General features: G+C 46.6%; 1 protein-coding gene across 3 annotated transcripts in view; it reads right to left on the reverse strand.

Moving 5' to 3' along the window:
• LOC143300451 (uncharacterized) overlaps positions 1-22,500 on the reverse strand; it is a 132,697-nt gene that overhangs the window by 17,980 nt on the left and 92,217 nt on the right. For all 3 annotated transcript variants that reach the window (XM_076614137.1, XM_076614135.1, XM_076614136.1), the window contains exon 3: positions 3,882-3,998. In XM_076614137.1, the coding sequence (XP_076470252.1) occupies positions 3,882-3,998 (117 nt within the window). The remainder of the gene's footprint in view (positions 1-3,881; positions 3,999-22,500) is intronic.

Genomic DNA, 22,500 nt, shown 5'->3' on the forward strand with positions numbered 1-22,500 from the left:
CAGCCAGCCACCCACATGCTGTGTATCCCCCCCCCCTCTCACACCCTCACCCCCACCCCCACCTCACCTTCCTCGCCTCTCTCTCTCTCTGTACTGTCTCTGTCTCTCTCCAGTGGACAGAAAAGAACAGTGTTGTGGAGAAAAAAAAAAGTGTGTGTGTGTGTGTGTGTGTGTGTGTGTGTACACGTGAAACGTTACGTGCGGTTAATTTTCGCAAGTTAGTTCTACCTCCCCACTCATTTCCTCCCCCCCCCCCCGCCCCCCCGCAATAATAGTTCTCGGATAGATTAAAAACAAAAACAAACTCAAGCCTCCGTTAATTCTGTGTGTCTTTCTTTTTTTTTTTTTCTTTGCTGGTGGTATTTTATTCTTCTCCTATAATAATTTCTCGCGTCAAATCCCAAGCCTTAAGTTTAATTTTGCCTCCCTGTCCTATTTCATTTAAACCCCCTCCATCATCAACCCCGCCCCCCCGCCCCCCCCCCCCCCCCCTCTGGCATCAAACCTCAAGCCTTTCAGAACAAGCCAATAACCGATGGAGGCCCTAAGGGTAAATTGTTTACCACACGGTTCTCTGGGTACACAAAGACGTGGCAAAGACATGATCATGGCACATGAACAGTAAATTTTTACACTCAACCAGAATGGTACACAAAAATACCAGTTTGCACGAAGCAATTCCAAGTACACACAACACGGTACAGGCGAAACACCCACCATTATTCCCCCCCCCCCCCACCCACCCCAAATTGTGTGCAATCTGAACGTCAGCACCACGCGATAGTCTTAGAGTATACCCTTTTTACGCAAAAAAAAAAAAAAAAAAAAAGATTTTTAAAAGGAAGCTCGCGTGACTTGTCAATTTACTGACAACTTGCGACGCACGTCAAAAACACGACGAGGACAATTCGGAACACTAATTATGCGCGACGCATAACTTATCAGCCCTGTCGGAATCAAGCGCCTTCAGCAAACAACTGTCTTGTGTCACTGTTCTTTCCGTGTGCCGCTGGGCATTACACGAGTATGAGGTGTGATGGTTCTTTTGTACCTGCTGGGACCAGGCATGCCGTCACCGTTTGTCAAGGGGGTCTGGGCTACAAGGCTTCTGCTCATTAATATTCAACGAAAAAAACAAACTAAACAAAACAAACCCACAACCCCCCCCCCCCCCCAAAAAAAAAAAAACCCACCTTGCCAAGCACCCCTCTTATACCCCCCCCCCCCCTCACCCACCCATAATACGCCCTCTTTGTCTCGCCTTTCTAGAGACCCAGACTGTTCGTTCCACTAATGACGTCAACAACTGGGCGCCTCAGTCAACAGAACGTGCAAGGATTTGAGTGGGCGATGTTTTTTTGTTTTTTTTTCAAACTTGCTTCATAAATAAAATTGTGAACATTCACATAGGCCGTGGAAAATACCTGTGAAACATGAACTGCTTTGTGTGTGTGTGTGTGTGTGTGTGTGTGTGTGTGTGTGTGTGTGTGTGTGTGTGTGTGGTTTTGTTTTGTTTGTTTGTTTGTTTGCTTACGAAGTGTCTATGCCATTTCTTGTCAGTTCGTGTAGCCGTTATTTAATAGTAATAATCGTAATATGATTGATGCCTGCATTGCGTAAAACTGAACTGTTACAATAATGAAGGGAGACCAACAAGGGAAACAGGACTTTCACCGAGTGGGGGTGGTGGAATAAAACATGGTAATATAACAAAATAAAACAATGAATATGCAGCGAAAACAGTTAACTTTGGTTGCAACCTGGTCTTAAAAATAAATCATAAACAAAGCGGAGTTGGCAGACGGAAGTAGTTTAAAAAAATTTTTTTTTTAACTTCATGATCTCTCGATAATTCAACATTGTACAAAACTTGCGCTTGCACTAACTCAATATGTACCCCCCCCCCCCACCCCCACCCCCCCGAAAGTTGTAAGAAAACCGGTTTTCATTGTCAATGTTACCTTGTCCCTGATAAATGGGAAAGATTTTCAAGTCAGGTTAAAAAAAAATCAGTAAAAAACAGTAAAACTATAATGATCTTTTATGTTAACTCAGTAAAGTTTACTATTGATATGACGCAACTAGCCATCACTGTTTGTTCCACTGGTACGTTGAAACAGATAGAGTAAAATTTCAAGAAAAAAATGTGCATTAACCACGCATAGTTAGTATGCATGTAGTATGATTAATTTCCAAATATTATGATGACAAAGTAAAAGAAAAAAACCCCCACCTCAAATCATATAGATGGACAAGTAATCTGCTTAAATAAAGGACACATTTCTAATCGATGCAGTGAGTCACTTTGCTTCTTCATAAAGAAATGTTCACTGCACATCGCCACTAAATATCACCTGTTTGTGCCTTATTTATTATTCTTATCCTCGCTGCTTATAGTCCAGCCGGACCACACAGGGCCAATCTGTTTGTACGCACCCTGTTTCAGAAACAGTTTCTTTCTGCAAATGTGCGATCATAATTATGGTGACAAAAATAAATATCCGATTTTGAAAGGGAATAAACACTGTCACAATGATGATGATGATGATTATGAAGACGATGATGATGATGGTGCTTATAACAATGATGGTGCTAATGACAATAATAATAATAATAATAATAATGATGATGATGATGATGATGACGATAATAATGATAACAATAATACTAATACTGATAATAATGAATGTCATATTCAGCATTTATAGACTTTTATCAAATCAATCAAAGCAATTTCGATTTTTATCGCTATCTTCTTTTTTCTATTGAAAAAAAAACCAACAAAAAACAGGCACAAAAAAATAAATAAAAAAAACAAGCACAAAACAAAACAAAAAATAACAAAAAACAAAAACAAAAAAAAACCTTGTTTGATTAGACTTTTCTTTTCCTCATTAAGAATAATAATGATCGTTTATTCTCGTCGCAATATCTTCCCATCAATTACATCAACTGTTCATTGATTCTCGTAATGGTATGTTACCGTCATTTACAGACTTGTGATTCGCTATGTCCACTATTCACTGTTTATTATTATTATTACCATCATTGTTATCATTACTATTATCATTATCATCATCATCATCATTATTATTATCATTACTACTACTATAACTGAAAACACTAGTTTGAAGACTCGTTGACAAAACGAAATGATAATGACAATAATATGCTTGTCAGGGGATAAAAGCACCATATATATATATATATGGAGTGATGGCCTAGAGGTAACGCGTCCGCCTAGGAAGCGAGAGAATCTGAGCGCGCTGGTTCGAATCACGGCTCAGTCGCCCATATTTTCTCCCCCTCCACTAGACCTTGAGTGGTGGTCTGGACGCTAGTCATTCGGATGAGACGATAAACCGAGGTCCCGTGTGCAGCACGCACTTAGCGCACGTAAAAGAACCCACGGCAACAAAAGGGTTGTTCCTGGCAAAATTTTGTAGAAAAATCCACGTCAATAGGAAAAACAAATAAAACTGCACGCAGGGGAAAAAAAAAAAAAAAAAAAAAAAAAGGGTGGCGCTGTAGTACTAGCGACGCGCTCTCCCTGGGGGAGAGCAGCCCGAATTTCACACAGATAAATCTGTTGTGATAAAAAGAAATACAAAATACAATATATATATATATATATATGTTTGGAATCTTGTGTTCAGTTTTTTTCCTTTTTGAATATTCACGTATGTGTTTGTATTTGTAAACGCCTAAGAGCTTATTTTCAAAGATTAGGCGTTAACTGCTCATGGTAATAATTAATAATAATAATAATAATAATAATAATGATAGTAATAGTAATAATGATACCACTCTAAACTATGCGTGCAGCAAGAGAGAGCGAGGCAAAGAGAGGGGAGACGCCCCCAAGGGCGGTCGGTACTCACCGGTATGAGATCGCACATGGATCTGAAGAGCGCTATCACTGCCAAACACCTTGTGACAAAAGCGACATTTGTGCTTAAAGAAGGGGTCATCACACGCGTACTGCGACCGTTCCAGAACTGAAAAGAGGAGAAAAACAATTGGGGTTAGGTTAGAATTTGGTGGTGACCATGGGCATAAGTTTTTTTTTTTTTTTTTTTTTAGAAAAAAAAGAAAAAAATAAAATAATAAAAGAACAAAAAATTTAATTAGTAATGGTTACAATATAGTGCCATAAATGGTAACAGAAAAAAAAAAAATCCAGGGTTAGATTATGAGTTTTGAGATAATGAGTATGTCTTTGATGTCTTTGAAAAGAAGAATGTGTTCTTAATTAAAACAGAAGCAAAGCAACCGAGGAAGGTGCAAAGTTTGTGACTAGGAACATGACACGGTGTGTCTAAGAAAACTTTTTTTTTCATATCTAAAAGAATGCGCTGTTTCTGACAAAAAAACAAACAAAACAACCCCCCCCAAAAAAACAACAACAACAACAAACAAAAACAAACAAACCCCCCCAAAAAAACAACAACAACAAAAAACAAACAAACAAACAAAAACAAAAAACAAAAAACAAAAACCCAACTGCAGTGAAACTACAGGGCTTACGTTATAAACTTTATGTCTATGTTTTATCTCTATAACTGTCACAAAAAAACCCTGTTTCAACATTTATTGTATTTCAGTTATTTTCCTTTATCGAGAGTGAAGGCAGTATCTTGGTTTTCTCTTCTGACATTCTACATATGACTGTACTCGCTTTACTTTAGAAGAAACCCATCACTCCCAAGCATACGAGATAAACAAGAATATTAAACAGTGCATGATCACTCCAGAAACGTTTTCAGCACGTTGTCCATGTATTTTTAGTCGCTCTTATCATTAAGAAAAAAAAAAAAAACAACAAAAACCCAACTCTTTAGCGTAGAATTCATTCAGCAAAACATAATCTTTTTTTAACGTAAAGAAAGTACCAAAAGCACGTGAAAATATTTAGCAGAAGTATAGTAAACAAAAGAAAGAAAATGAGATAGTTTTTATACAAAACGAACAAACAAAAAACAGCAAACAAACAAACAAAAAAGAGAAAGAAAGAGAATAAAGAAAAATAACAGAATACACTAGAGAGAGAGAGAGAGAGAGAGAGAGAGAGAGAGAGATTTCAATGACATCACTGCAATTAACCTTCACCCTTTGGGTGAGAAGAATAATTAATCATCTACAACACTACAACAACATACACGCACAACAATCAAAATCGTAACATAAGAAGGCCATCATGATACTCAATATAACGGCAGTGAACAGGCAATTAACTAGCCAGTTGAACAACCAAAGAAGAAACAAGCTCCATGAAAAGAAACGAACATGAGATTGAAAGTGCTGAATATGAAATGAAAATATACAATAACTTTCACTCCCTTAAACAAAATATGTGCACACAACTTTCACACAACTGCGATAACTCTTACTGTTTCTCTCCTAATTTCTCATCAGCAAAAGCGAAAGCCTCCGCACCTATATATCAAAACAAACATCTTGGCTTTCATGGAAAATCATAATTTTCGGCAGAAAATTACACATCATCGTCTTGAAATAAATACTTGCTCTTGGAATCCGCTACCTTCAGTGTCAGTAAAGGTGTTGGCGAGAGAACTAAATAGGAACGCGAAAGCTTGTCACAGTTTGCAAGCAAAGGTATTTCAAATATGCATCCAACCTTATCTTCTTCTTCTTTTTTTTTTTTTTTTAATGGAGTGGGAGGTGGGGGGGGGGGGGGGGGGGGGGGGGGGGGTATGGGGGGGGGGGATTGAAGACATTCATTAGTCAATGTTTGCTTCTGGAAGCAAATCCTGATGTGAATGTGTGTATGAACAGTGTGAAAATGTATGAACGATGAAATTCAACTGGCAAGCCACACGGAGAAGCTGGAGATAATGGAAGATGAGAAAAAAAAAGAAAGAAAAGAAAAAGAAAAGAAAAGAAAAGAAAAAAAAAATCCCCAAGCAAGGTCCATTTTCCACTGCAAGTCTCCGCCTGGTGAGAACATTCATCCAATCCCGTCATCTTCCCAGAGAACGTGAAGAAAGCTGGGGCCATTGATTTATTGAGTGCAGTGGTCTCTATTGGAAGGGGGGGAAATTGAAAGAGGAAGGGGGGGGGGGAGCGAGAGGGGAGAAAGAGGTTGGGGGTGGAGGAGGGTGGGAGGTAGAGGACGGGGAAGGGGGGGGGGGGGTGGAGGTAGAAAGAACAAAACTTGTGTCATCAATCACAGGTTCACTCGAAAATAGTGTCTGCACTTTTCTCATTTCTCACCTCTGTCTGTCTGTCTTTCTGTCTGTCCACTCTGTCCATTTCTCACGTTTTGCGTGTGTGCGTGCGTGTCCGGGTTTACGTGTGTGCACGCGTGCTGTATGGATGTGTGTGTATGCACGTGTGTGTGTGTGTGTTTGCACGTGTGTGTGTATGCACATGTGTGTGTGTGTGTGTGTTTGCACGTGTGTGTGTATGCACGTGTGTGTGTGTGTGTGTGTGTGTGTGTGCGCGCGCGCGAGCGTGCGTGACAGAGAGTGAATATCAGTGTGAAGGGGTAGACAAGCACGGAGACAGAATCAGAGAGAGAGAGAGAGAGAGAGAGAGAGAGAGAGAGAGAGAAGACAAGAGAGGGGGAAAAAAAAAAGTCTGAGAGCCGCAACATTCCACGGTGCCACGAAACATGCTGACAGGCGTCAAAATTTCAAGATGCCTAAACACCCCCACCACCACCACCACCACCACCAACCAACAGTCCTCACTCCTCCTCCTCACTCACTTACCCCACCTCTCCTCAAAAAAAAAAAAAAAATCCCTCCTCCTATCCCCCATCCACCTCACTTACTCACTCACCACCCATCACGCACGCACCCCCTCCCCCCTTCCCCCCACCCCCACCCCCCAGTTCCAGACGGCAGCTGCAGCCTCCCCACAAATGATCCATGCAAATAAGCTTTTGATGGAAGATGCTTCGGAGCGATCTCGCGGAGAGATAGTGCGCTTTTCAACACCCCCGGCCCCTGCAATTTGACAACTGCAGCGCGCCCGATGCTATCGCTGTGTGTGTGTGTGTGTGTGTGGAATTATGGAAATGGCGGAACCACCACCACCACCACCACCACCACCACCACCACCGTTGGCTTCCCACCTCCCTCCCCACATCCTCTTCCGCCCCCCCCCCCCCACACACACACACCCGCCACACACACACATACACACTATACTCAGCCTCTACTCCCTTCGTTTCTTCTTCTTCCTCTTTTACTTGCCACAAAACCCTTCTAGAACCGTACACCCGCCACCCCCCTCTCCCTACCCCACCGTTTTTTTTTTCTTCTTTAATTTTTTTAAAATTTATACTTCTGTTTCTGTCTGGTGTACCTCTCTCTCTCTGTCTCTCTCTCTGTCTCTCTCTCTCTCTCTGTCTCTCTCTCTCTCTCTTATACACTTTCACTTATGTACCTCTCTGGAGGCTCAACGAAGAAGAAGGAGAAGAAGGAGAAGAAGAAGGAGAAGAAGGAGAAGAAGAAAGAAGGAAACAAAGAAGGACAAAAAAAAAAAGAGAACCCCCAAAGCAAACAAAGCGCAACACAAACAACAACACTCGCACATACAAAACACACACAACCCAAAACACTAGTCTCCCTCCCCATCCCAACCCCCACCAACTCACCCCCCCTCCCCCAAATAAAACAAAAAGTCGGGAGAGATAAAAAAAAAAACCTTCCCCCCCCCCGACCTCCCTCCCCACCCCCACCCCCACCATCCCTTCCTTACTCCACCTCCCAAACATTTTATGTGTCTGTACTTCCAAAGCCTCCTTGAAGAAAAAGAAAAAAATAGAAAAACAAACAACAAAAGAAAGTAAAAAGAAAAGAAAAGAAAAGAAAAAAAAAGTCAGATGAAGTTCAGTTCAGTTTTGCACACACACACACACACACACACACACACACACACACACACACACACACACACACAGAGAAGTGGCCAGTATGCAAATGCCGGAACCAATGCAGGCAGGCTTGTAAGCTGGTCCGGTACCACTGAGCTGATCCCGGACGAGCCCTTACATTTTTCGCTGCTGGTCAGGCATCTGCTTGGCAGATGTGGTGTAGCGTATATGGATTTGTCCGAACGCAGTGACGCCTCCTTGAGCTACTGATACTGATACTGATACTGATACTGAACGGGGTGCTCCATGGTCAGTACAAGCAGGAAGGCATGGGCTACTTGTCTGTACAGAGACAGTACACTAGACGACTGATCCACTGTGGACTGGATTGGATTGGATTGGATTGGATTGGATTGGCGGGGTGAGCCCCTCGTCACAGTGGTCTCAAAAACACAAAGTGGGTCCTCTCATCACAGATTGAGTCGTCTTCTTCTTCGCCTTGCACAGTTGACTCAAAGTGTGGGAGGATTTAAAAAAAAAGAAAAAGAAAAAAAAAAGAAAGAAAGAAGAAAAAAGAAGAAAAAAAAGAGGGGAAAAAAAACACAAAAAAACGACTGGATGGAGGGATGGGGTGGGGAGCGGTTTGGGCTGGGGAAGGTATGGGTGTGGGTGCAGGGGAGGGGGTTGTTCTGTGCGGGAATCAATCCCTGTGTGTGTGTGTGTGTGTGTGTGTGTGTGTGTGTGTGTGTAGCTTTTTTGCCCCCCCCCCCTCGATGAATGAGTTACTTTGAAATAGATCATATGCAATTTCTTTTTTGTCTTTGGAAGAACCCCCTACCCCACCCCCCCACCCCGCCCCCCCTGAAACCATATTGATCCTTTGACACAGTCAAACAGCTACAAGATAAACATACCATCCACCGAGCCCAGCTGCTACTGGTGTTATATATATATATATATATATATATATATATAAATATATATATATATATATATATATATATATATAAAGAAAAAAAGTATGCCTAAGCAGTGTATAACCTTCATTTTTTCCCCCCGTTCTAAGGAAACCTCGAAAAATCCAAACAGGAATTGTACAACCCGAAAACAAAATTCCATTTACCGTGCGTAGCAATCTCATGCCACAGAAACCGTCAGTCGATACAGTCTGTCCCCTCTAAAAGGATTTTTCCAAGGAAGAATGTATGTACGTGTAAAGAACAAGAAGAAGAAGAAAAAAAATCAGAAGGGAAACAAAGAAACAAAGGAAACAAACAAACAAAGAACAACAAAGTATAAAACAATCCCCCTCACCCCCCCCCCCCCCAAAAAAAAAAAAAAAAAAAAAAAAATTGACAGAAACAGTGCGTGCTCTGTCTCCGCCTTTCGTCTATTCCTACCCAATCCCTCACCCTACTCTGCTTTACCCCCGCCGCAACTTCCCCGGAAAAAAAAAAGAAAAAAAAAAAAAAAAAAAATCACCCGTACCACCCAAGAGGACGGGGAGGGGAGGGTGGAGAGCGTGTATACTGGGAAGGATAATACATATATATATATATATATATATATATATATATATATATATATATATATATATTACACACACACACACACACACACACACACAAACAGACCTAGCAGAAGAGCAAAGCAGGAAACGAAAAACCTGTTACAAGAAACAGACATCGCAGAGGGCGGGGTGGAGTGGGGTGGACGTGGGGTAGGGTAGGTGCAGTGGTGGTGGGACGACATGAGAAAAAAGGCCGGGGTATCTAGGGGTGAAGAAGAAGAAGAAGAAGAAGAAGAAAGAGACGAAGAAAAAAAAAATGAAGGAAATAAAGAAGAAGGAAACGAAGAAGGAAGAAGAAAGATGACAGAGAAGCAGGGAGGGAGAGGTGGAGGGGAGGGGAGGGGAGAAAGGGCTGGGGGGGTAGGAGGAGGAAGAGGAAGAGGAGGAGGAGGAGGAGGAGGAAAAGGTGGACCAGCGGCGGCCATAACTCTGTCATATTGAACTTGATACATGGTGCCAGGGTCACCCCTCGTGGACCCCCTCATCTCCCGAGGGGCAGCAATTCCATCCCGCCCAGGCTGGTCGCTTTCCCAGGGATGGTCAACACGCTTTTGTCCTCTGTCTGTCTGTCTGTCTGTGCTGCCACAAACCAAACCCGCAGTGATGCCATGCCCTCCCCCCTCCACACACACCCCCACCCCAGCCCCTCACCCCCTTCCCCCTCTTCCCACCAATCCGTCACCACCTGCAAATCTGCTGTGTCTGTCGGTCTCTCTGGGTGGTCATACCATAAAGTCGTCACTTTTTTTTTCTTCTCCATGGCATGCTGCTACGCCGAACCACATCATCAACTCTCTCCAAATATGGTTCATGGAAACGCTAGGACTGCAAATATCCAAAGGGATATGCCAGTCCCATAGTATTTTGTTTGTTTGTTTGTTCGTTAAATCTCCAAATTTCCATAAAAACCGAATGCGCGGTTGGTGTTTTCTTTTTCTTTTCGTGTGTGTGTTGTTGTTGTTTTTGGGGAGCCAATAAACACCACACTTAAACTGACCAAACAACAAACAGGCAAACAAACAAAAATCAAGAACTGGACTACAGCAAAAAATGAATGGAACTACCACCACAACCACTCTCCATGATCATACTGGGAATCCAAATCTCAAATTGCCCACAAACGAGAAGAAGAAGAAGAAGCAGGAAACGAGGATGAAGAGGAGGAGGAGGAGGAAGAGGAGGAGGAGGAGGAGGAAGAAGAAGAAGCAGGAAACGAGGATGAAGAGAAGGAGAAGGAGGAGGAGGAGGATTGATTGATTGATTGAATCTTTAATGGGTAAAGAATTAGGCACAGTAAAGGCCTTTTTACAATTCTGCCCATTTAACGACATAAAAAATAAAGAACGAACGACACAAAACATAAAAATAAAGAAATAAACTGAAATAAAATAAAATAATAAGAACGACGAATAAGAATAGGAACTTGAATAGTCTATTAAAGGTAACAAAGCGATGAAAAACTGGAACAATTGGTACATTACATGTACATAGGTACTTACACACACACACACACACACACACACACACACACACGCACACACACACACACACACACACACACACACACACACACACACACACACAAAATTATAAAACAAGCAACAAAGACATACGTACACATTCACGCCCACACACTCAAACACACACAAACACACACACGCACTTACTGTTCACACATACACATACATTCAATTTTTCATTCATCATGGCATGGCAGCTAGGAGGAGGAAGAAGAAGAAGAAGAAGAAGAAGAAGAAGGAAACGAGAAAGAAGAGGATAAAGAAGAAAAGAAACCCTCCATGATTAGGCAAGGGCCGACTGTCCAACCCCCCCCCGCCCTCCTCCCCAAAACCCCCATCCACGAGAGAGATGCTCCCATCCTCACTAAGCCTCTCAGTGAGGTGTGGTGGTCGTGCCTGCCTGTAGGGCCTCTGACGTCCAATTCATTACGGCCTCGCGGGGGGATGACAGGCAACGCGAGCCACATGTTTATGATCCAGCAGTCCAGAGCCCCCGTGCCTAATTGCTGGCACCACAGGACACTGCATTGTCCAGCCACCCCGCGCGATAACACCCCGATAACAACACCCCGATAACACGGCTCTGAAATCGCCATCCCCCCCACCTTACCTCCCTCCCAGGACCCTCAGTTTTGAATTTATTGGCCAGTCGGCCCGATAAAAATTTCATGGCCCTCGCAGATTGTGTGGGTCTCCTCCCACACTCCCAGGTGCTGCCATCTTGATTGGTGTCAGGAAATATCACTCTGGCGTCGTCGTCCCCAGGGGGGGGCGCTGTATGAAGTTATTGCCCTTGAGGCTGCTTCGCTGCTGCTGCTGGGCGGGGTGCGGGGTGAAAATGATACAGACGTGACAGCATCTGTGCACATCCCGGGCCTTTCTCACGGACAGTTGTTGAAGGAAGTGGCCCCGTCTGCTTGTGTGTGTGTGTGTGTGTGTGTGTGTGTGTGTGTGTGTGTGTGTGTGCTACAACCTGATTAAATTTCAAGAACGAATGCTTCATAACCATGTGGTGGAGGTACTGGTACTATCACTCCATCTCTGTCCTTTGTTTTACGTTCCCCTCCCGCCCCCCCCCCCCCCCCCTCCCCCCCTTTTTTCCCCCCTTTCTAAATCTTCCTTTCTTTCTTTTCAGGGGCGTTTTCACGGCTGGATGTTGAAGGAGCTATCGTGTACAGTGTCTGGTCACAGTCGGATTGAATTTCAACAATGAATGATTCATAATAAATTACAATCATGCAGGCACTGGCTCCATCTCTATCCTTTCGGGTTTTAAAAAAAGTATATCTTTCTCTTCTTCCCCCCCCCCATCCCACTCCCCACCTCCCTCCCCCCCCCCACACACACACTTCCTATTTCAGCCCTGAACTGACCTCCTTGCGGTCGGCTGGACATTAAACTGCATGTTTTCTTTTTTTTTATTTTATGTTATTGTTAGGTGTTTTGTTTTTTTGTTTCTTTTTTATACGGTTTTTAACAATCTTTGCAAAGTGATTCAATTACGAGCGTGAAGTCTTCATAAGAAGCAGGTGGAAGGACACGTTTTCTTGCCCCCCCCCTCGCTTCCTCAACACCCCCCCCCTCCGCCCCCCCCCCACCCCCCCCGGCCCCCCCCCCCCCCCCCCCCCCCTGCCAAGAAGATGACGTGACATTTCGCCAACGGACCGTCCTTCTCGCGACACAGCCAATCGCGCGGTGCACGCCCGTCCAGGCCGAAAAAACGTAACACAATTAATAGGCAATACAGACAGCTGCTGCCCGTGTCAGGTTTAACGGATGTGTGACTAATTGAAGGAAATATTCATAGCAGCGACCCTGCGAAGAAGACGAGCCTGGGGAGAAACAATAGCCATTTGCATACAATAACTCTCCCCACCCTCCCTGCCACTCCCCCCATGACAAAAACCTGGCCTTATTACCACTGCCCTGCCCCCTTTGCCCTGTCTTGCCTTGCCTTGCCTTGCCTCGCTTCGCCTTGCCTTGCCTGTCTCCAGCAGGAGCTCATAAGAGGCAGGCGATGAGTTGCGAAGAGACAGATATTATGAGACGAGGAGGCATCACGCCAATTGCCTCCCCTGACCTCCCCCCCTCCTCCACTCCACCTCCCTAAACCCCCCTCACCTCCACAAAGCCAATAATCCGACGCCCATTTTGGGCACCAATATGCTTAATTGAGGGTCTGCTTATGAGATAAAAATTCAGCGATTGGGAAGAAAGCCTTCTCCTCTCCTCTGCCCACCACCACCCACCATCCCTGCTCTCCATCTTCTGCCTCCTCACCCCCCCCCTCTCCCCACTGTCCCCCACCCCCTTCCGCGACAATGGGCCGATGAAGCGACCCCGAGTTGAACAGTCTAATCAGCCGTCGTTGATTCCTCGCATGCAGCAGTGTCCAGGAATACTAATCAGGGGCTTTGTCTGGGCCCGCCCGCCCCTCCGAGACGGCTCTCGCCTTGTCTTTGCGGGTCCATAAAGCAAGATGATTTATCTAACAGAATCATTCTTCTTTCATCTGTAAATGAAAAGTGTCACTTTTCCCAGGGATTGAAAGGGCTGGGGCTGGGGGTGGGGGTGGCAGGGGCCCCGCTGCGCTGGGAGCCGTGTTTGTAGTAGAGGAATGGGATGAGGTCCAGAGGACGCGGAGGAGGAGGAGGAGGAGGAGGAGGAGGAGGAAGAGAAACCTTGGGAGAGATGGGGCAGGATTGGCACGGGCATGCCGTGTGTCCAGTCCGAGGTGCTTTACCAAGCACGGCGCACTAAGCCTCCCAGATTCCTGGCACTTGCAGTCCGCTCCCTTCGCTTGAGATGCTCGCCAGGCAAACTCTGGCGCTTTTTCGGGGGGAGGGGGGGTTCTTTGTGCGCGCGTGTGTAATTTTGACTAATTCCCGGTATTTGGTGGTTTACAAGGGCTTTCTACTGAATCGTACTAATGCATACCCGCACAGTGCATTAGATGACTCTCAAGGACTTGCGGTGGTCGTTTAATTGCATAGAGAACGTGGTCAAGTGGGTGGCCATCGTAGCTTTGCTCTGAGGACGAGTTGCTGGGGGAACAAAGACAGGAAGGAAGGAAAGGGTGGGAGATACAGAGCTTAGAGTCCCTGTACAGCAATCCACTATCATCATTTCTCAGGTGTGTGTGTGTGTGTGTGTGTGTGTGTGTGTGTGTGTGTGTGTGTGTGTGTACGCAAACACGCGCGTGCGTGTGGCTATGCTAATCTTTGTACGCACGTGTCCGCTAACTAAATGGGCAGTCCAACGCGCACGTTGTGTTAGTGTCCGCGTGGTATCGCAGACACGTCTGTTCCAATGGCAGAGGCTTTCCTCAGAGGGTTGGTGGTTATCTCTTGAATTATTCAGGGATGGGGACATGAAACTTTCACGTCCACTTTCATTGCTGGAGCTATCTGCCGCCAGTGTGTGTGTGTGTGTGTGTGTGTGTGTTTAAAGGACGGGCGATAGCTGACCATCCTGACTGTCGGTTCCAGACGCCATCACCGCTGTCCAGAAACAATCCAGACGCTGGCCCACGTGACGAGATTAAAGACAGATGAAATTTTTACACCTTCCATTCTTCATGCCAGTCTCTTCCCCTCCTCCTCCCCTGCCCCCCCCCCCCCCCCACCCCCTCCAGCCCCCTGACCCATCCAGACATCCCTCTCCCTCCCTGCCTCCTTCCCCCCCACACCCCCAACCCCCCCACCCCACACCCCGATCCCAATTTCTTCTTCTCCTCGCTGCCATTCTCTGGGTGATTTATTTATGATAGCCCTCCTCCTCATTATCTTCATCTCGGAGACAGTTGGAGAAATATTTGCAAGACACAGCTCGTTTCAGAAGCAATAGCACCCCCCCGCCGGCCCCAGCCTGGGATCCGATATACCCTGGCGACTTTCAACCAATCAGAGCTGGCGAGGACCTCCGTGTCCGTGGGGGCCAAGGTGAGGCCTCCCGAGGGATCCCCCCTTTCACAACAATGCGGTCGTAATTTCTCTCCCTAGCCCCTCCTCTTCCACCATCTGCAGGTGATTAGAAGCGGAGATGCGCGCTTGTCCCCTTGATGGGATTGCTAGGTATTGGGGAGGCTGCAGAGATAGCACCACACCATCTTGAACCGTGCCGGCCTTTTAATGTGTCGACGGGGCTGGCGCTGATTACGGCCGATGATTCAGCCCTGCTCCGCATCAAGGGCGAGGCCAAGACCTCCCGCGGAATATCATTTTATGGCAAGCTATCACAACGGAATATGGGAAACGAGCGGTAAATAGGAAGCAGTTGGACCACCAAGTCAGGAGGAGAGCCAGGGGGTGGGGAGGGGTGCAGAAAGCAGCACTTAGCGGGGCCGGGGCGGGGGTTGGGAGTGGGGGTGGGTGGGGGTGATGCCAAGCTGCCAGTTTAATTTGTTTCTATGACAACGGGCCAGGTTTCGCTATCAGGTGAGGCGTCGTCAGTGATAGATATAAAATGTTAGGAAAGGGTGTGTTCTTCTTATATATATATATATATATATATATATATATATATATATATATATATATATATATATATATATATATATATCTTTTTCACGGTGAAACATATTTGACTTGACTGAATGAGATGATAGTATTCCCTGACAATATGTACATATTACTCCTATACATGGAATCTTATGGCTTTTCCTTTTCTTGCCGGGCAAACCACCGACGCTGGCATCAGCGCAATAATCTATAATCACACACACACACACACACACACACACACACACACACACACACACACACACACACACACATTCTAGGTGTGTGTGTCAAAACAGTATTTCTGACAACGCAATCAAAACTGTCATTGGGATTCTAGCCACAGTATATGGCGATTTAATTATTCTAGAAAGTGCTCATTTGAGAACAAAATCGCTCTGGACACAGGACGCATGTTCGGCAAGTACCCGAGTCGTCCAGAGAGAGAGGATGGCGGGAGATGACGGCGTCAGTGCTTATCTCCTGGATATCTGACACACTCGGCCAGACATCGGGGGCCGTCCGTCTGACAGCGCGGCAGAAGTGACGCTTCATCAGTCAAAATCTCAAGTCACCCTGACCTATGTGCTGCAAGCTACACAAGGATGCTGAACCTTCATCAGCACAAAGCCTTATCTCTCTGCCCCCCCCCCCCCCCCCGCCCAACCCCCCTTCGCCCACTTCTCTCATCAACACCTCGCCCTTCCCCACTCCCACTCCCTTCTTCTCACCCATCCTCCTTCCCCTCAACCTCCTCCTCCCAGTCCGTGATGACGAGATGGTTATCAATATGCATAAATTCAAGTCGGTCCTCCCTTCCCAGGAGAGGGGGCGGGGAGTGTGGAAAGTTGCACACTTCTTGGCAGGCCCTGGGAAGCTCAGAAGACGAGGGAATCCCCCCCAGAGGGTCTTTAAACCCAGCCTCCCCCCCCCCCCCTGCACCCTCACCCCCGCCCCCCCCCCACGCCCCCCGTCCTCTAGAAGTGACGGAGAAAGATGAGGGGCCTCTAATTATCAGAGAGCTGTCACAGGAATATCCTGATAAACTGGTTTAAAGTTTCACGACTCGCAATCAACTATCAAAGCTCCGACGCGAGCCGGACGTCCAGATTTATCATCGGTAATGGGTCATCGACAAAGGGGCTAGGAGCCGGGAGAATATCAAAAGGACTGGCCCGGAGATTAAACGTTGGCCATCACTCTCCCCCCAACGACCCAGTCATATAAGTATCGGTTACCACTCAAAACAATTCCTCGACAGTTTCCCCGACACTGGAACGGGAAGATGACATGGTAAATGGCGTGGATGCTGGGAGGCTGCAGGGCTAGGGTGGTGGTGGTGGTGGTGGTGGTGGGGGAGGGTGATGAGAAAGTGGAAGCGGGAGAGCACTGGTTGTTGGGGTGGGGTGGGGGTGGGGTGGGGGGGGGGAGGGGAGTTTAATGGCGACTGGGAAGGAATGAGAGAAGGGGAAGTGGAGTCCAGTCCAGCTGGGAAGCAAGGCTGGAACAACTCGGGGAAGGGATACGGCTGGACAAAGGGGACGTAATAAAGAAAACGCACTGACAATGACAAACTGCTGTTGTGTGTGCGTATTAATTTCTGAAGGTCCGTGTGGTTGTTATTCTTCAACAGCAACCACATGGACATGGACAAGGGGACACACACACACACACACACACACACACACACACACACGAAAGCACGCAAGAACACACGCAAGGACACACACAAACACACACAGGTCTTCACAGGATGGGTATGTATTGGGGGCGGGGATGGGGGGGTGGGGGGGGGAGAGAAGGCTACGAATTCAGGGAAAGGGTGGGAAGGGTAGGTCAAAAGAGAAGGCAAAAGTCAACGACTGGATGAAGACAGGATTGCACCCAGACAGACCGTACCCCCGTGCCACACAATGCAATCCAACACTGATGACGTCCAGGGACTAACACTCTGTAACAGGACTCACAGGAAAAGCAAATCAAGGAGATGGGAAATACAAAAGCCCCATGTTTACTGCAGCAAGCGGGAATTTCTGACGTGGGGAGGAGGGGGGGGGGGGGGGGGGGGGGCAGAAGGGAAAAAAAGTGAGGGGGAGGGGAGTGGGAGTTAAAGGGGGATGTGGGGATGGGTGGGGGAGGGGGAGAATTGCTGCCAGACATGTGCACACGCACGCGCACCCACCTTCTCCTCCTCCTCCTCCACACACACACACACACACAACACACACACACACACACACACACACACGAAATAACAACAAAACTAGTTTCATAATCGGAGGAGGAGGAGGGGGGAGAAGGAGAGGGGGGGAGGGAGGGTAGGGAGGGGGTGGGTAGGGGGGGTGGGGGTGGGGGGGGCTCCGAGGATAATTATCAGGGCAAGCGCTTTGATTTACTAACTGGCTGTTACAACTCTGACGGGGCAGTCGTGACTCCTTCAAAGAAAGCGGTGATGGCAAAAAGCCCATTGTGTTGAGAACGGGCCCAGATGGGTGCGGGCGCCGAACCCGTTAGCGGCAACGAAATCTGCCGGCGTTATGATTAGTTTTTGACAAGAGAGGCGTAAATGAGAAAGCCGGATAATGGATGTCGACGGCTCGAATTTCTTGATCCTAGACTTGGTGCCGTTTTTCGTTCAAAACTGGTCGGGGTTTTTTTTTCTGTTTTTTTTTTTTTTTTTTTGGGTTTTATTTTTGCTATTTTCCTCTCCCGACAGTGACTTCTCTGGAACAAAGAAAGAATCAGAGACCCCAAGACGGTGTGGCGTGTTAGTCTGATGACGCCAATAAGGTTTTCTCCAAGGGGATGGGGTGGCGGGGGGGGGGGGGGGGGGGGGGTCATTTACGGCACGCTTTAAAACAAAACGGAACCAAACCAAACACACACACACACACGCACACACACACACACACACACACACACACACACACACACACACACACAACAAACAAACACCCCATCTCATCGTTCAAACGCTATCTAATCCGTCTGTTGTCGAGAAAAAAAACAACAACAACTTTTTAGAGATACGAAATACGAGGAGTGACGCAGTACAATATAATCTTTTCCTTTTTCTTACATGATCCTGTTTTCATGTTCCACAAGTTTGAAAATTGCCCCAGTTATCTGCTAACATTTCCGTTGTTTACCCCCATCACTCTCCTCACCCTGACTATCCTTCGTGATGAGTCGGCTTTGTGGTGGTGTTTTTTGTTGTTGTTTGTTTGTTTGCCTTTTGCCTTCTCTTTTGAAATCGGGCCCTATACTGACCTTCAAACACTCGCCAGACAACGAAAACTGAAGTGGTTTGGTCATGTCACACGCTCCTCTGGTCTTGCTAAAACAATCTTATAAGGCACAGTGAGGGGAGGAAGAAGAAGAGGCAGACAAAGGAAGAGATGGGAGGACAACATTCGAGAGTGGACAGGCATGGAGCTGAGAGAGACACCCTGAGAGCGGCCGAGAGACGCGAGGACTGGAGAAAGGTGGTTGACAAAGCTTCGAAGGCGCCCCAAAGGATTCGGAATCTGAGGGATCGGTGACGGTGACGGTTTGTTTGTTTTGCTTGTTTTTACATTTATTTAAAAAAAAAATTATTAATTGAATAGGTTTAATTGAATACGTGAAGACACTCTTTAACATATAGTATGTATGCACGGTTATAATCAAGGGAGAAAAAACAAACAAACTTTTGCTATGGACAAGGACAGTGAAGAACTCAGCGAGTTGCATTAAAGAAAAGTTAGGTACCCCACGTAAAAAAAAAAAAAAGACAAAAAAAAGACAGAGAGATGAGAGAGAGATGAGACAGAGAGAGAGAGACAGAGAGAGAAAGAGAGACAGAGAGAGAAAGAGAGAGAGAGAGAGAGGGAGAGAGAGAGCGAGCGAGAGAGGTGGGTCAACATAAGATAGTTTATCCACAATGATCTTTGAAAACTGGTGCCCTTGGGGGGGGGGTGGAAATAAATCAGGGCGGATAAAAATGACACGAAGGGTGTGTTTTTTCTGTGTGGCGACACCGGTGTGTGGCAGGCACAGCAGACTGACAGACAGACAGCCCACAAAATGGTCCCGTTTTTCACAGGGGCGGGGGGGGGGGGGGGGGGGGGGGCGTCGGGGGTGGGGGGGGGGGACTCTCGGCTGGCCTCCCCTCTTTCCGCGGCCCCTGAAAACAGGTTCGCCTGACACGTCAAAAATCCTCTGCTGGTGCCTCAACGAGACGAGTTGGGACTGATGAGAGAGGTGGCAAAACTCACAGACTGAACACAGGCACAGGAGGAGTAGAGGTACAGGAGGAGGAGGAGGGAGAGGAGGAGGAGGAGGAGGAGGAGGACGGGAGAAGAGGGGGGGGGGGGGGGGGGGGAGAGGAAAGACGAGACATGTGGGGGTGTTGTGCCTTGATGGATGCTGACACTCTGACAGACGAAGGACAAACTGACAGATTGACAGATCAACTCACATACAGCACATGCTTTTCTATTAGGCCACGTCAGGCTTGACTGACGATGTGGGTGGGTGGGTGGGTGGGTGGGGAGACGACGGAAGGGGCAGGGGTGGGGGGTGTGGGGGTAGAGGTGGAAGCAGAACAAGGGAGATGGGGGCAAAGTGTGTATTTTCTTTTTGTTTTTATCTTGTCTTGTCTTGTCTTGTTTTGTTTTTGTTTTGTTTTTTTGTCGAAGAACCTAAAAGATCGAAGCTGATGTTATCAGCTTTAATGTCCAGTACAAGACACGAACTATCATCATCTGGTCCCAGAAGACAACACACAAAGACAACACACAAACGAACAGGGAACACACCTTTCTGTTTCATGATCAGTTGATTTTGAACACAAATCATCTAGTTTCTGACATGCAGTCCGAACTCAACTGAAAAAAAAACAAACCAACCAACCACACTATCATCTCCCATTCGTATACAACCGCTTTCCCCCAAAACAATATGAAAGAAAGAAAAAAAAAAAAAGAAAAAAAGGAAAAGACAAAACGTTCACACACATACACATCCCTCTACATCTTCCCCCATGCTTCTCTCACCTCCCGCACCCCCTCCCCCATCCCCCTCCCTCCCAGCACACCATACACACAATCCATCATCCAATTCCTCACTGTTATTAGTTCCAGACAAACAGAAAAATGGGTACAGGGGCTGAAGGAGAGAGTGGGGGGGGGGGGGGGGGGGGAGGGGGGGGAGGGGGCGGGGGAGGGGGAGAAGAGCAAAGAAGGTGCGGAGATAAATTGAGCAACATCGCGGAAGACGATGCCAGCATCTAGAAAATTGGTTTGTTTCGGGTGTGTTTTTTTTTTTTTTTTTTTTATTTTTTTTTTTAAAGCTGTGGCACAGACTATTTATGATACATCTCCTCTGTGTCTAGCACTTAGCACGGCAGTCGGCAACTGTGACTGCCAGGATTTGAGCGTGTTGCACGTGGTCGGTCTTTTTGCTTTCTCTCTCTCTGTCTCTCTCTCTCTCTTTTGTTATCCATGTTTTCCATACCTTTCTTCTTCTTCTTCTTCTTCTTCTTCTTTCTTCTTCTTCTTCCTCTGTTTTTGCTTCTTTTTGGTCCCTCGGAGGCCAAAGCAGTCTCAACAAGGGGATTCTTATGACAGAGATGTATAGAATTACATCGTTACTCACGCATCCCCACCAGACCCGTTCCTCTTACAACTGACGGGCAGGTAACAAGGGGGAAGGAGGGTTGGGAGGGTTGGGGTGGAGGAGGGGGGTGGGGGGGCAGGCATGGAGAGAGAGAGAGAGAGAGGAGTGGGGTGGGGGGTGGGTGAGGGAGGGAAATGAGATCGGGAGTGGTGATGGTGGTGGTGGTAGTGGGGGGCGGGGGGGTCTCAAAGAGTTTTCTGGCCTTCAGTCTTTCACCTGTTCAATCCATTTCAGACCTGGAACCTGACGGGGAAACTTTAGGAAGAGTGAAGGTGGTGGAGCATATATAATAGCAGGGGGGTTGGGGGGCTGGGGGGAGGAGAGGCGAAGGGGGGGGGGGCGGTTTGCAGAGAGAGAGTGAGAGTGAGAAAGAAGGGGGTGGGGTGGGGTGAGCAAAGAAAAGATTGCTATTGAAGGCAAAGACAGACAGATATGGAGAGAGATAGACAGATATATAGATAGATAGAGAGAGACAGAGAGAGGGAGACAGACAGAGATAATGGGAGGAGAGTGCAAACTAAAATCATTATTACTTGCCAATCAAATCACCCACCCAAAGTTGTTGTTGTGTGTTTTTTTTTGTTTTGTTTTTTGGCGTTTTTTTTTAACAAAAGCAACCACAACAAAACACTCTCCCTCAGTCCGCACCTACTCCCTAACACACACCCCCCACTCTCACCCCCCCGCCCCCCCACGTCCCCCCAAAAAGGAACCAAAAAAACAAAAAAACAAACGAACAAAAAACAAAACAAGAACAACAACAAAAAAAAGCAAAGTTCTAAAAGACTTTTTTTTATAAAGGGTCACCCCCTCCCACATAGCTGACTTATTTCTATGTGGTTGTTCTTTCCCCCATAATCTTCCTCCACCACCCTCCGATGTTTTAAACCACAACGAATTAACCATGAACATGATTATGCTGTCGTTAGCTGGTTTGTGAACTGTAAAAAAAAAAAAAAAAAAAAATAAAAAAAAAAAAAAAAAATTAAAAAAAGGGGGGGGGGGGGGCGGGGAAGAAAGCGCATAAGGTCCTTTCGCTTCCAAGCTCCACACCCACCCACCCATCCACCCACCCATCCACCCTCCCTCCCTTACGTCCCCCGCCCTCCACCTTTCCAACTCTCCATAGGCCAGCTGACATCTTGAACCATTCCCTGATAAATATACAAGGTGCTGAGAGAGAGAGAGAGAGAGAGAGAGAGAGAGAGAGCCGCGTTGAGAGAGAGAGAGAGAGAGAGAGAGAGAGAGAGAGAGAGAGAGAGAGGAGGGGGTGGGGAAGGGAAGGGAGGCTGAGGTCCACGCATTAAGCTTCAGCTTCTTATTACTGCTTCACTTTTTAAGTCGGTATTCCGTCCTCCGCTGATGGATTTACTAACCTAACCACAGTAGTAGTAGTAGTAGTAGTAGTGT

This window comes from Babylonia areolata, chromosome 26 (genome assembly GCF_041734735.1).
Source record: "Babylonia areolata isolate BAREFJ2019XMU chromosome 26, ASM4173473v1, whole genome shotgun sequence".
NCBI classification, from domain to species: domain Eukaryota; kingdom Metazoa; phylum Mollusca; class Gastropoda; order Neogastropoda; family Buccinidae; genus Babylonia; species Babylonia areolata.